We start from the raw sequence: 15,123 nt of genomic DNA on the forward strand, positions 1-15,123 counted from the left end.
AGAAGAGACGAGATGCTGATGCAATACCGGGTGCTGATGAAATATTAATGAGGCAGTCAGCACCGAAGTGGCGGAGGAGAGATGGCAGCATGCAGCTCTTGATGCTCAATTCCGTTTTTGTGACTATCCGATTTTTTTTACGACCCGCTTACATCTTCTTTTAAAAGTGACACGTATCTGAATACTGCATTTACACTGCACATGGCGAAACAACCCGAGGTAGACGTACTGACCAAAAAAAGGTAAAAACGTCATTCGCCACCGCCACTTATTTAATAGCCTTTTCATACAGAGATCTCGGAAAATAAACGCATAATGTGTCCCAGGATTTGCCTTCACACATAAAGACACGTGATAATGTACTGTAATGTAATGTCATGTGCAGATTTTTTTATCGTGAATGTAGGGCTGTCAAGGTGACGGAATTTCCCTTGCTGTGTTTTTAGGTGGCTCAATATAGCGCGGTTTGCTTTTATTGCCACTTTCCTCTTATATTAGCCAAATAGGGCTAAATAAGCTATATTCCAGCTAACAATTTTTGGTTCCCAGAACGTTCCCCTAACGTTAGTTTTTGGTTCCCAGTACGTTATTTTCTAAGGTTCGTTTTTGGTTCTCCAGGAAAGTTTTCTTTACGTTAATAGAACGTTAGTTTCTGGTTCCCATAACGTTCTGGGAACCAAAAACTAATGTTAGGGGAACGTTCTGTGTTTGCTGGATTGTTTGGGTTATTATTATTTAGCATATATTGTTGATTTTTATTTAACTTAAATACCTTTTACTTTTATATTTATTGATGCAGAACAATGACAAAAAGAACGAAAGGAATGAAAGGTTCTGAGAGAAGGATTAAGCTCAGCCAGTTTATGAAGATAAATATGAACTGTCAAATGAAAATAAAAGCAAATTGTTCAGGCGTGGAGTCTTCAGTGCATTTTTACAGAGCCTCAATACGGAACGCAGTCTGAGTCTTAAAGTAAAAATGAGCTGGTATTTTTGCAACTGCAATATAAAAGGCACAGAATATTACAGCAGCGCATATTTTCATTTAATTGACGTGCAAAAAAGTGAGCGTTAATCGTTAATGTTTTTTTAAAGTCTGAGAATGTTTTTTATCATTTAGATTTTTTGAACAAGCTCACGCAGACCGAACGAAAAAACGCTTAATAAAGCAGACTGCATATAATATTACAAAGACAATAGGCATAGACACTTAGGTCGGTGTATGATCATAATGTTCATGTTGTTTATAATGTTTTTGTTGAGGAAAAAATCAGTAAATGCTCGGTCAAGTGAAGCCTGTTAAAAGTAAAGTAAAGAGTTTGATGATTGGACGTAGATGCATTCATGCATGTTTTAGCTAAATAGAGCATACCATTAGTTTTTTTTTTAGTTTTCGAATAATTGACAAACATAGACAGAGATTTTTACATACAGAGGAGCAGGTCAACTAAAAAACACTTTATTCCCACTTAAACATTGTTAATTGTGACCTTTCCCAATCACGTTTTCAAAATTACGAAAAATAAACATAATCTTATAAACTATATTTAGCGATTGCATGTAATGATATAGACCCAGGTTAAAATACCATACTGGTTTATTCTGTGATCAACAACTCGTTATTAATGTCAAAAGTTAAAAATCCAATATATGATAGGCTATTGGGGCTCACACAGCTAATGACTTTAATTGAGTGTAACAAAACAAATACAAAATAGGCTACACAAAAATCACATAAATTCGACATTTTAAACTGACCAATAATGGTTCAAAATCTGTCTCATAGCCTTAATAATAAAATGTACTATTAATATTTCGTTTATTTTAGGTGTTATAATCCCACTATTTCAGCACAGTTTAAATGCCCAATAGGACATTTCCCACGTCTTATGCATGACAGGGGAAGCAGTCAAGAATATGAATAGAGGAAAGGAGGTCTGAGGACCAACAATATATATTATACATGAAGTCAACATGTTTATTTCATAATGTCACATAGCAACATAGAGTAGAATATAGGCTTGGCGTAATACTATAATATAGCAGCCTAGGCTATAATAAAAAAACTCCGTCATGCAAAAAGCCTCATGATTCACCCGTCAAAACACAAGTAAGTTATTGAAGGTATGTCAAAAATGCGAGGTCGCAGGTGTTTACGTAGTACGTAAAACGCATTACCACCCTACGCACAGAGATTCAACCCTGCGACGCAATGTTCCGTGACGTCGGAGGGCAGCAACCAATCGCGGCGCGCGGAGTATGTAGTAACACGTCACTCTTCCGAGCTTCAGGAACCGGCCGGGGTTGAATCCTGTTCGACGAATTGCTGTACACTTTCAATGTTATTGTAAATTATCTAATTCGGTTCTTCGTCGATTAAGAAGGTAAGTTACGTTCATCGTTTAATTTCGGGAATCTCGTTGGCGTGTTATATTTAAACGGCAAAACCCGGATTTCGTTAGCGGAAGTCATGCTAGTGTGGTAACGGCTTATGTGTTAGCGTTAGCGTTATGATTTGAGGTTGATCATTTTGAAAAATCCTGTTATAAGTGGGCTAACAGTTAGCTGGTTTATATTTTGCTTGTAACCCGGTTTAATGAATGTGAAATGGAGATGTCCGGCGCGAGCTTGACCACTGATACGTAACTGTATTCGTGACGTCACTTGCAATGTTTGTAATTTGTTTTACAGTATTTGTGTTGGTGCAAAACATTAACGTTACAGTATACTATGTATTCATGTGAGTTTATGGTGTTTTGGAAGTGTCAGTCGGTTATTATTAAACTTCTCAATGACCTGATGGTTTAGTTAAAGTTTGTATTCGTTTAACATGTTGCCCTGTTATTTTTGCCTAATTTGTGAAATATGGCTTTATTTTAATTTGTCTTTAAAATTTGCATAATGTGTAATGTCATGTGGAGAAGTGAGTAACCAAACAGTCAATACAGGAGGAACATTACCCTGTAAGATTTTGGACCGCCATTGCTAATGAACCCTCTAGTTTAGAAATAGCTCTATCAGATGAAATTCTCCTCTCCATGCTTTGTGTAATATTTTTAATTGATTTGTGATTAGTCAGCCGCTTTTATCTTTAGGTGAGTATTTTGGGAGAGGCGTGAACCAACTTCTGCACAGGTGGTTTTAAAAACTTGGGTTTATTCGTCACACGTCTACGCATATCTCTGTTCAACAAGTTCTTCGTGACGTGTCGAGCGTGGCAGAGATAACCTCTTTCATCTGCGACTTTGTTTAAAAATATCCGGCTCGAACATTTACAAAAGAAAGGAATTTGTGCTCGCATTGCTGACATGGGCGATAAAATTGTCTCTGTCACTCCGGTATTTGTGTATAATTATAGGTATCCTACTCTTCCAGTTTGGTGCCACAGCCCACAAGGTGTGGTTTGAGGTTAAAAAGCCTCCCTGCTCATTGTCTGATCATTTTTCCTCTCTCTGGTCGTTCGCAGTTGTTCACACTGCCATGGCGACCTACCAAGAGTTCATCCAACAGAATGAAGATCGTGATGGAATACGATGCAGTTGGAACCTGTGGCCCTCCAGCCGACTGGAGGCCACACGGCTAGTGGTTCCTGTTTCCTGCCTCTACACACCTCTCAAAGAAAGACCGGACCTGCCGCCCGTGCAGTACGAGCCGGTGCTGTGTAGCCGGGCCAGCTGCAAAGCTGTACTCAACCCACTCTGGTAAGGACTGAGACACTTTCTCCGATGGTGTTGGGTTTGCCTAGTGTCCATATCATCGCATGTCATTGCGTGTCCAATCATCCGGTGGTTTTTGGAGTAATATCAGAGATTGTGATATTCAACTGGTTTATATTTGACCAGTTAATGGGTTTGAAGGGAATCTTGGATAACAAACCTTTGCTCCAGCAAAAGATCTACTTGTTTAGTCTCTCAAGCTGTTTATTGATCATCTGATTTCACCTTTATTGGATGACTTCTGTTGTCTTGTTATAGTAAAATTCTGTTTTTTATATGTTACTGAGCAAGTACAAATTTTTTTTGCAATCATAGCTGTCATGTATAGTTTTGTGGGAAATGTCAGTTTGATATCATTTTACTTCAACCCATGTAACAAACAAGATGGCAAAAGTTACGGATTGAGATTTTTCCATTTAGATTCCAGTCTTGCTAATGACATCACAAAAGCTTCTTTGAAACGTTAAGAGACTTCTTAAAGGGCTGTTTATTTGCAGTGTCTTGTATGTTAATTGGATCAGGTTAGTTCAGTGTTAATTCTTACGATTAACCGCTGTGACTAAAAGGAAGACTGTTGTGTTCATTCATGTGCCAGTGACTTGATTGTTTCATTGAATGAATATCTTATTATGTCATCCATATTACTGGATGCTTTTTAACCCCTTTCAATTTCCATCTGTAGTCAAGTGGACTTCAGAGCAAAGATATGGGCCTGCAACTTCTGTTTCCAGAGGAACGCTGTGAGTATACATGAGTTAAATAAACGTCAGATTCTGACTTCATCCCATGTGCGTCACCATAAATAATATGAATGTTTCTTTACAGTTCCCTCCATCGTATGCTGGCATTTCAGATGTGAATCAGCCCGCCGAGCTCATGCCTCAGTTCTCCACCATCGAGTACATAGTGCAGGTAAATACATTTACGCTGTGTACTCTGTACGGTACACAAACTGTGCAAACTCGCAGATGAACTGCAACACCCTTAGCTCACAGATCGTCTAAAGCCACCTTGAATGTATGGTCAAATGATATTGTCGCTATCAGTGTGCAACAAAAAATAAAAAGGAATGCATTTCTCCTCAGCGTGGGCCTCCAACACCCCTCATCTTCCTCTATGTGGTGGACACATGTTTGGAAGAGGAAGACCTCCAAGCCCTGAAAGAATCCCTGCAGATGTCCCTCAGCCTGCTGCCACCCAACGCCCTGGTGGGTCTCATAACCTTCGGCCGCATGATTCAGGTGCACGAGCTCAGCTGCGAAGGCATCGCCAAGAGCTACGTTTTTCGCGGCACTAAAGAGCTCACGCCTAAACAGATACAGGTTAGCGCTGAGATCTTTATTTTTGTGAAATCTCTAATGCATGCGGTGAGCTGGAATTTAACACGTGTGTCGTGTTTTTGTAGGAGATGCTGGGGTTGATGAAACCAGCCACCTCTGGACAGCAAGGCAAACCACTAGCCCCTCATGATGATTCCGCGTCCTGCCGGTATGTGATGGTTGCCCATCCTTACAAGTGAAATACCTACATGATCAAAGTTTTGTTTGCTTATGCTGTATTTCTGCATCTGTTTCAGATTTCTGCAGCCTGTGGAGAAAGTCGACATGAACCTGACCGACCTTCTGGGGGAATTGCAGAGAGACCCCTGGCCCGTTCCTCAGGGCAAGAGACCTCTCCGCTCCACGGGAATTGCCCTTTCCATTGCCGTGGGACTGCTTGAGGTACGGCATGGAGATTGTTTGTTTACAGAATAGATCTGTCAGTTTAAGATGATCATATTTAGCAGATGAATATGCATATGAGAATATGATTGACTCAACAGTCTATATTAAAGCAATGCTCAGTATTTTGCAGAAGAGAATTTATTTTTTTTTTACTGTTTTTGCTGTCGTTGCAACTTTTGTCGAACTACAAAAATGGTCAATATGTCAGTAGAGTTGGCTGTTTAGGTCAAAGTCCAGGTGTGCTGTCATGTCATCAGAACAGTTGTACCTAGTACTCGACCGATCAGCAGTCTTACATAACACTGAAGATAACAGTCATACCACCTACTGCCCTTTGTTTGATAACAAGTCTGAAATAACTCTCCTTCAAAAACAAAATGTTTCTTTTTCTAAAGTTTTATCTCGCACACAAAGAATAATAAAGATTCAAATGTAACACAATGTTTTCGGATTGTACTGCACTGTAACAGTTCACTTGTTATTTTAGTAAGTCAAGGTTTAACTGGTTTTAATACATGTTAGCATTAAATCATGCATTGTCTTGTTTCTCTCTCTCTGTTACTCTTGTAGGGCACTTTTCCAAACACAGGTGCCCGTATCATGCTGTTCACCGGTGGCCCTCCAACTCAGGGGCCCGGTATGGTGGTGGGAGATGAACTCAAGACCCCCATTCGCTCCTGGCACGACATTCAGAAAGACAACGCTCGCCATCTGAAGAAGGCCACTAAGGTAACATGGCAATCATATTGTCATGTGCGTTTAAACAGTTGTTTTGATTTTCAAACAAGCTCATTTGTGAAAATTGTTTAGTATTACGAGGCTCTGGCAAACCGCGCAGCGGTAAACGGACACGGTGTTGATATCTACGCCTGTGCGCTGGATCAGACGGGACTGCTGGAGATGAAATGTCTGGCTAACCTCACAGGGTGAGAATGATTGATTTACATTTACGGCCCTCTTTATGAACAGGTGTTTGCTTTAATGCCAACTAACTCCAGTCCTGTAATCTGTGGCTAACGTATCATTTCTTGTCTTGTTTTAGGGGACACGTTGTAATGGGCGATTCTTTCAATACATCTCTGTTCAAGCAGACCTTTCAGAGAGTCTTCGGCAAAGACTACAGCGGAGAGTTTCGCATGGCGTTTGGTGGCACTTTGGAAGTGAAGGTATCATAGTTTGAAGATAAAACTAAAGTTGAACCCAAATGTGTCTAAAGTGCCTGCAAACACCTAAACCCATGTGCCTGCTCATGTTCAGACCACGAGAGAGCTGAAGGTAGCCGGTGCAATTGGGCCGTGTGTGTCGCTCAACACCAAAGGGCCATGTGTTTCAGACAATGTGAGTATAAATAAAGATGAACTGTATCCAGTTAGCTCACCCACGTGTACACATTTGTGACAATGTTCTCTAATTTTTTTTTTTTAGGAAATGGGCGTAGGAGGAACATGCCAGTGGAAGATTTGTAGTCTAACGCCTGCCACCACCCTAGCTTTATACTTTGAAGTAGTTAACCAGGTATGTTGCTTGATAGTTTTTTAGAATCTGTCTTTTGTACGTGTGCAGAGGTTCTCAGAGTTTGGGTGTGTGAGATTTTAAATATTTACATAAACGTATTGTCCGTATTCTCTGTTTGTATAGCACAACGCCCCTGTCCCGCAGGGTGGAAGAGGAGCTGTTCAGTTTGTTACGCAATATCAGCACTCAAACACTCAGCGACGGATCCGCGTCACCACCATTGCCAGGAAGTAAGTCTGTGTTTCGACCTTTCAGCAATTCATTTATCAGGCGGATTATTTCTATTGTTTTCCAACAAACAATAGAAATTTTATTCTTTTATAAGACTATTCTTTTTGTTGATAGTCTTTGATGTAGGCGTCGACGGTATCTAATGTCAATACGTATCATGTGTCCTATTATTGCGTTTGCTTTAGCTTAAAATAGATTTTGCTGCGCAAAGCGCCTCGAATAGCCAACATTCTTTAGTGCGCAGTTTGAGCGTCATTCATACCTGACCAACCGGTTCTCTTTTGTCATACCTAGCTGGGCTGACGCACAGTCACAGATCCAGCACATCGAGTCGTCATTTGATCAGGAGGCCTCTGCCGTATTAATGGCCCGGCTTGGCGTATTCAGGGCAGAATCAGATGAGGGGCCTGACGTACTCCGCTGGCTCGACAGGCAGCTCATTCGCTTGGTGAGTGTCAGATAGAGCTGTTGTGTCATTTTCTCTTTGAACAGGAAATGTGGGTCAAACTGCTTTGTTTATAACTGGCCGTTTGACACGTTTCTAAGACACAGTTGGATTGTCAAACGTTTTGATTTAATTAATGGGACCTGGAACATTGAAATGCTGCTTTATACTAAATCTTCCCATGTTCTTTTTGGTTTCAGTGTCAGAAGTTTGGACAGTTCAACAAGGACGACCCGAACTCATTCAGACTCTCTGAGTCTCTCTCGCTTTACCCACAGGTAAAACAATCAAACTCCTTCAGACTCTTTATTTTTGGAGGCTTAATAGCAAATAGCTGTGATTCTCCACTTCTGAGGGTGATGCCCGTGGCGTGCAGTTTTTAAAATGAAATGTTTCTCTATTCTCTCTCTCTAGTTCATGTTCCACTTGAGAAGATCACCGTTCCTGCAGGTGTTTAATAACAGTCCAGACGAGTCGTCTTACTACAGGCATCACTTTGTGCGACAGGACCTGACACAGTCTCTCATCATGATCCAGCCCATCCTTTACTCATACTCATTCTACGGTCCTCCAGAGGTGAATATAGCATCCGTTCATCCATTATTACGGCACAAAATAATAGTTTGGTTTAAATGTTACTTATCCTGTGTCCTTGTTGTGCAGCCTGTTCTTCTGGACAGCAGTAGTATCCTTCCAGACCGCATTCTGTTGATGGACACTTTCTTCCAGTTGGTGATCTTCCACGGAGAGGTGAATAGATATTCAAAAAAGATGACATATTTGTCACAGTGACTCGACTCTTCAAGGTATTTACCGTTTTCTTGTCTTCACAGACCATTGCTCAGTGGAGGAAGGCAGGTTATCAGGAGATACCCGAGTATGAGAACTTTAAACAGCTTCTTCAAGCCCCTCTGGATGATGCTGAGGAGATCCTGCAGACACGCTTCCCCATGCCCAGATACGTCGACACAGAGCACGGAGGTTCACAGGCCCGTTTCCTTCTGTCTAAAGTCAATCCATCCCAGACCCACAACAACCTCTATGCTTGGGGCCAGGTACAAACCCTTAGTTACTTTTATGCTGTATAACTGATTTTGCTCTTAGAATTTTTGCCTGTTTTTTTTATACAGCTGCTATTGTCATTCAAAAATATCTAAACTTTGATATTTTCAATCTTTCTCGTAGGAGTCCGGCGCACCAATTCTCACCGATGATGTTAGTCTACAAGTTTTCATGGACCATCTCAAGAAACTGGCTGTTTCCAGCTCTGCTTAAATTTTCCATTGGCCGACGAAGAATGTAAATTTAGAGTGGAAAGAACATTTGACTTTCCTTTCTGGAAAAACGCATGTCCATGACCGACCGTTGTTCCATGACAAACCCTGACGCTGCGAAATGCATCTCCATCTATGTTAAAGGCCCTCCAGAGAAATGCTTGTTTGATGTGTACGATTCTTACCCGCATAAGTAATTATGATTGTTTAATTTATGTGTTTGTTTATTTTCTGTTTTTAGATATGTCTGTCTTGTTTGCATATTTAATTGATTTAGTTCGTTTGGTGTTTGTCTAACAAAAAAGTGTTACGTTTAAACAGTAAAACAATAAGCTTTGAACAAAATGTCTGATTTTCCAAAGAGAGGATGTCTTCTGCCCTCATGTTGCTTGTGTAATTCTGTTTCAAGCACGTTTAGACTGAAGTTTCCATTAAGGCTTATTTGTTTTTATTTTGTATTGCACAGATCACAAACTGTTCTGTTCATGTTGGGTAATAGTGTTTCACAGTGCTGTTCTTCCAGTGCTGTAATTAGAATAATTTTGTATGTAAAGAATTTTAATGAGACATGTGACCCACATTCCAGTTTAATCTTGATTTACAAATATGAACTAATGCTATGCATAATATTTATAGTCAGAATCTCTTGTAGGTTTATTTCATTTCAAAAAGTAAAGATGAAGATGAGCTGAATGTTCATACTATGATCTTTGATTAAATTAAACAATAACAAATCAACACGACTGAAACATTTTATAATTGCTGTGTACGATAATGATGGTGCAAAGTGCTGTCACCAAACCAGGAACATACTGGGCCCTGTGATGAAAGGGCTCTCACTAAATCCTTGGTGTTTCGAGTGTGACGTCATCACGCAACAGTGTTTTTTTTGGGGCGATTTTAACAATCATATGTAGTTTAGATGGTTAGAGTAGGGTTAGGGTGTGTGTGTGGGTTAGGGTAAAGGTTTCGTAAGACTTGAAACACCAAGGATTTAGTCAAAACCAACAAGCCACGCCCACGGATCTGACTCTACGTGCATTCGTATATGCTGTTAGATGTGTGGGGACCAACATTGTAATTTTGTCCTAGTCGCCATTAATTGTAGTGGCTGCCATTAAGATGATCTAAATTTCAAAAAGAAATCTTTGAGCTCAATTTATTTTTGAAAAGGTCTCATGATGTTTTATTTTTTAGATAAATGCAAACACCTCATAAAAAAGCGAACATGTTTCAAAACAAATTTTAGTTGTTTTATTCTTTCGCATCAAATTATTATCATATTAAATTCATTAGATTGTTATACAATTACTATTATATAAGAATTGAAAGTCACCCGTTTTAAAGTAGTGGAGAGCTCTGAACACTGCACTTTGCTCCATACCGGCTTCTATGTGGATTCAAACGCCATCTGGTGGACATCAAAAGTTACCATTTGTTATTCATTTTAGTCAGTTTTCTTCCCATCTTTATTTTTAATCTTTCTTGTAGTTTACTTTGTGTTAAGGAGCAATTGAAATGTATGGCAGTCTTTTGCATGCTATTTGTTTAGAATAAGGATAAAAATAATTATATTATTAGGATAATTGGTATCTGACCAATAAGAAACGAGGGTCTGGCGGGCGGGGCCGATGCTTTCTGATTGGACACTTTCTGTAAGAAGGAAGTGACGACGCACCACCGCAACCTTTTCTAATATGGCGGCGTCCTTGTGATTGTTGCGCACAATTTACATGAAGTTCAATATTATTAATATTATATTTTAGGTATGTCGCTAGATCCCGTCAAATGGAATAAGCGTGCGTCACTGCTGTATGCAGTTGGAGTTTGGACTGTGTTTGGTAGTTACGGATATTACAGATACACTCATAAAAACGACCCCCCAGGTGAGTGATAATATTTAGCCATATAACTTTGAGTCTGTCATTTGTGATAGTATTAATATTGATATTATTTTATCAGTAATGTATAATGTGGTGTAATTATACGATGCCCTTAATTCTTTCACTGCAGTATGGCTAGATTAAATAAATGACAATGCACTGTCACTCTTTCTAATGGAGATAAAACGAAGAGTTTGGTTCCAAAAAGAGATAACTCCGTTTTAAAAACGTTAAAAAAGCATGTTTTTTATTGTGCATTCCAATTAATATCAATCAAACTACAGTTTTTTTTATTTAAGCCATAATAACAAAAAATACAGCTATCTAACACAATGAAACACAATAAAAACATGATAACATAATAAAAAACTTGTTTTTTTTAAATATCTAAGCTATTAAGAGTTATCTAATTTTGGAACCAAACTCTTAAAATATTTCTTATTTGACTAAAATAATGTAATGCATTTAGGTGATATTGTAAATAATGCTCCGTTGTTTTCTTTTTTAGTTGAAATGCCTATCGAAGAAGAAGATAACAGGCCCAATGTGAAGAAATATGAAACTACACACTCGAAAAGCACGGTTGTCTATAGGGAGAATTTTGTGCCATATTCCACGAGGCTATTAAACCTCTTCAGATCTCCAAATGAAAGTTCTCCTGATGGTCAAAGAAATGAAGAACAAAAATAAGAAGACAGCTTTGCCTGACAATAAGATTAATTACCACATAACTGTCAAGTTGAAATGGTGAAATTAATATTTTGAAGCAAGTTACTTGAATAACTTAAATTACACCAGTGGTTTAATGGGTGCAATGAAGCCCCTGACACCAAAATGGACACAGATGATCATTTTTGAGTTGAGCAACGCCTGGTGAAAAGAGGATTATTTTGTCAATGCACTGCATTTCTCTATTTTATGTTAAAAGTGAAACATGTTACCGTCAACTTTAACAGTCAAAAATGTTAAAAATGGCAGTCTTGTTGAATGGCAATCTGAAACACCAGGCATTTTATTAAAAGTGCTGAAAATACAAAAAAAAAAAAACGTTTTGAAACAGCTATTGACTTACAATGACATTTAAAAAATGTTAAATTACTGAGGAATAAATGCCAGAAATTGTTGTAAGCTTTCTCCATAAACTTACAAACTGGATACTTTTGAACTTTTGTTGGTCTGTATATTTTTCTTTTTGTAAGTGATTACATCAAAGGGTTGTTTTAGTCTTTTAATGCAAGCTTTCGATTTAAATGGTAAATTTAACGAGAATTAATTATATTGGTTAAGCTTTTCCAACATATTTTCTCTGAACGATTCCATGAATTGGGATTTCAGGCCACAAGTTGGCAGTAGTGTCACATGCGCTCAGATAGCGGAACCTCGTAAACCCGGAAGTTCAAGTGTTCCGGTGTAACACGTGATCGGAGACCACAACAACAATGAAGGCGATCATTCAAAGAGTAACGACGGCAAGCGTGACCGGTATGAAGTAAAGCTCTTTAGAAATCTGTTTAGCAACAGGGCTTACATTTAATATTTTTATTATTTTTAATTCATTTCAACAACTTTGAAAGTCACGTTCAGTAAATCACTTCATACATGTTCAATGTTTAATAAACAACATTTCTAAATGCACTTTTGAAGTTTTACAGAGAAGAAACTAAAGACATAGACAACAGATCAATAACAGCATGTGTTGATAGACTACTATGAAGTGTTGTCTGTGTTGAAGCAGCAAGTTTTACTTTCACTTCGCTGCTGTAGGCTATTATATGTTCGTCTGACGTCATGTTGACGCCATGCACGCAATTTATGACGTTGCTGTTCATGTGTCGTTCAAAAATAGCTGGGGAAGAGCAAATCAGCTCCATAGGGCGAGGACTCTGCGTGTTATTTGGCATCTCAGTAGCGGACACACAGAAGGATGTTGACTACATGTGAGTTCATATCAGATACTACTGAATAGTGCACACTCATTAGTAGTTATATATCCTATAAAGGATGAGTAAATGACTAAAGATGTCTCTAGTTGGATTAGACTCAAGTGATGTGAATGCTGTTGTTTTTCAGGGTACGGAAGATTCTGAACCTGCGTGTGTTTGAGGATGAGAACGGCCGGGCGTGGAGCCACAGTGTTATGGACAGAGAGCTGGAGGTGTTGTGTGTGAGTCAGTTTACTCTGCAGTGTATACTCAAGGGAAATAAACCAGACTTCCACTCTGCCATGCCAGCTGAACAGGCCCAGCCTTTCTATAACAACATTCTGGAGCAGCTGAGACAAGCATACAAACCAGAACTTATCAAAGGTGAGTTTAGATATACTACACAGATGCTTGTATGTTTAACTCCTCAAACTATGTTCACCCAAAAATGACTTTCTTGCTTCTCTCTCTCTCTCTCTCTCTCTCTCTCTCTCTCTCTCTCTACTGTAAAGTCGTTGTGTGTTTTTGATGTTTACAATAGCTTTGTGTTAACTTGTTGTAGATGGGCAGTTTGGTGCATATATGCAGGTTCACATTCAAAACGATGGACCTGTGACCATTCAACTGGAATCTCCTACTGGCCCCACAGACCCCAGACTGGTATCCAATATCCAATCCTAAATAAATCCTAAAATATTTGTTTAATTCAACACTTGTTTTTCAGTATCCTCTTCCTATAAAATGATCTTATACAGAAATTATGATGTCCCCATTATTACCAAATACTTCATGAAATACTGCAGTACAAATCTTAAATCTGTTTTCCTCTCCTTCTCCAGCTGTCTAAACAAGAAAAGCAACAGCAGAGAAAAGAGAAAACACGATCAAAAGGCCCGTCTGAGTCCAGCAGAGAGAAAGGAGCGTCACGGCGCTCTAAAGCGGACCCTGGCGCCAGCAGTGGAGCCGAGGGGGACGTGTCATCTGAACGAGAACCATAGGATACCTCACGGTAAACTTTGCAGCTTTAAAAGTCAATATTTTCTTACATAAAGTAAGTGTGATGTTGGTTGTAAGTTTATAACGATCATAGGTTTGATTCCCAGGGGGTGCAAAGAAAGACTCATGACTTTGTGCGTCTGTGAAATCCATAATTGACATGCCAACTTATTTCCATAATAAATGCGCTTAATGAGATGTCGAAATATAACTAATGGATTAACTTCAATGAAAAGAATTAAGCTTCAGTTGCTTTTTGATCATCTGGTTTTGGGGATTTTAACAGTGTTTTCCTTTGTTGTTGTTTTAGGAATTTGCAGTTGGCAGATCTGTTTAGCTTCAAGAGGAATGCTGCAGTTTTCAGGAACATCTCTCAGTGTGGTCCCAATTCATACCATTTTTTTTATTTTTGTCTCATTACGCTCTCAGTCTGCTGTCCTCAGCCTTATTTGCTTCTGAAACTTGGATTGTACATACACACAAAACATGTGGCAGCTCCACAATTACAAGTAGAAAATTGACTCAGGCTCTTTTGAATGGTTCATTCGCATCGATTTGAACATCATATCTATATAGCATTTAGTTTATTTAAGTGTACATCTCTGTGATGTTTTAATAAAAACAGAAATGTACTTATCTGGCATATTTTTAATACTGATCATAGCTTTTCTGTTTGTATATCATTGCACAACATTTAAAGACTTTATAATAAAGCTTGAATCGTAATTCATGTATTTTTTCATTACTTTGCAAAGATTCAGAGGTGACTTCCAGAATCCGGTGGCAGTTATTAAAAAACATTATTCATTATTTTGTGGTTTACAGATGAGGTCACACTATAGTTATTTCTCCTAGACTACAGTGTGTGAACAACTCACAAAGGAGCTTTTGTGAGGTGTTTTACTGCATGTGTAAGTAGGCAAATGCAAAAGAGGATTATTCTTAAATGTGGAAAACATCTGCGTGCCAGTACAATTTTACAAACGCAATGTTTTGGGGTTGTGGAATTGTACAGATACTGTTTAACAGTATCAGAACTGTTGTACAACTGTGTTCTATAATGAACAGTTTATTTACATTTATCCATCTGGCAGCTTTTATCCAAACTATGTGTTTGCAGTTATATTATTAGTTATAAACGCTTTGCTTTTTCAGGCTGTGTGCATTATTAAGTCATGTCTGCAGCTGTTTCCAACGCACTTTAGTATAATATAATCTTTAAAAAATCTAAAATTCACAAAGTGAGAGAATGTTATGAATGAGAGAGCCGTTTTGCCTCCTATCTATTCTGCATAATCGAATCATTAAATCGCATATGAATAAATAATGATGTGAAAATTGACGAAGAGAAAATTCCTTTATATGCCTTCGGCACTAGAGACGCGCTTGCGTCAGTCACGTGACTAGCGCTCGTCCG

General features: G+C 38.7%; 2 protein-coding genes across 3 annotated transcripts; both read left to right on the top strand.

Moving 5' to 3' along the window:
- Window positions 1-217: 217 nt before the first annotated feature.
- sec23b (SEC23 homolog B, coat complex II component) lies at window positions 218-9,250 on the top strand. Of its 2 annotated transcripts, none has more exons than XM_057338867.1 (19): window positions 218-242; window positions 3,467-3,701; window positions 4,399-4,456; window positions 4,542-4,628; window positions 4,802-5,038; window positions 5,122-5,204; window positions 5,293-5,437; window positions 6,011-6,169; window positions 6,251-6,366; window positions 6,483-6,606; window positions 6,698-6,778; window positions 6,866-6,955; window positions 7,079-7,185; window positions 7,481-7,634; window positions 7,832-7,909; window positions 8,046-8,207; window positions 8,295-8,381; window positions 8,465-8,686; window positions 8,817-9,250. In XM_057338867.1, the coding sequence occupies exons 2-19, from the start codon at window positions 3,481-3,483 to the stop codon at window positions 8,904-8,906; spliced, it is 2,301 nt and encodes a 766-aa protein (XP_057194850.1). In that variant the 5' UTR covers window positions 218-242; window positions 3,467-3,480; the 3' UTR covers window positions 8,907-9,250. The 2 variants fall into 2 exon arrangements, with proteins under 2 accessions (XP_057194850.1, XP_057194849.1); XM_057338866.1 differs by lacking the exon at window positions 218-242 and adding an exon at window positions 2,261-2,384.
- A 2,974-nt stretch (window positions 9,251-12,224) lies between these two features.
- On the top strand, window positions 12,225-14,442 carry dtd1 (D-aminoacyl-tRNA deacylase 1). Its single transcript, XM_057338082.1, has 6 exons — window positions 12,225-12,270; window positions 12,635-12,725; window positions 12,859-13,094; window positions 13,273-13,370; window positions 13,550-13,719; window positions 14,017-14,442. The coding sequence occupies exons 1-5, from the start codon at window positions 12,228-12,230 to the stop codon at window positions 13,706-13,708; spliced, it is 627 nt and encodes a 208-aa protein (XP_057194065.1). The 5' UTR covers window positions 12,225-12,227; the 3' UTR covers window positions 13,709-13,719; window positions 14,017-14,442.
- The last annotated feature ends 681 nt before the right edge of the window (window positions 14,443-15,123 follow it).

The sequence above is a fragment of the Triplophysa rosa genome, linkage group LG7, assembly GCF_024868665.1.
Source record: "Triplophysa rosa linkage group LG7, Trosa_1v2, whole genome shotgun sequence".
Taxonomy (NCBI): domain Eukaryota; kingdom Metazoa; phylum Chordata; class Actinopteri; order Cypriniformes; family Nemacheilidae; genus Triplophysa; species Triplophysa rosa.

Coding starts and splice junctions, on each gene's coding strand:
- sec23b (XM_057338867.1), top strand. CDS start 3,481: ATGGCGACCTACCAAGAGTTCATCCAACAGAATGAAGATCGTGATGGA. Junction 5,205..5,292: donor GATGATTCCGCGTCCTGCCG/GTATGTGATGGT, acceptor CATCTGTTTCAG/ATTTCTGCAGCCTGTGGAGA. Junction 8,687..8,816: donor ACCTCTATGCTTGGGGCCAG/GTACAAACCCTT, acceptor TCTTTCTCGTAG/GAGTCCGGCGCACCAATTCT.
- dtd1 (XM_057338082.1), top strand. CDS start 12,228: ATGAAGGCGATCATTCAAAGAGTAACGACGGCAAGCGTGACCG. Junction 12,271..12,634: donor AACGACGGCAAGCGTGACCG/GTATGAAGTAAA, acceptor GTTCAAAAATAG/CTGGGGAAGAGCAAATCAGC. Junction 13,371..13,549: donor GCCCCACAGACCCCAGACTG/GTATCCAATATC, acceptor CTCCTTCTCCAG/CTGTCTAAACAAGAAAAGCA.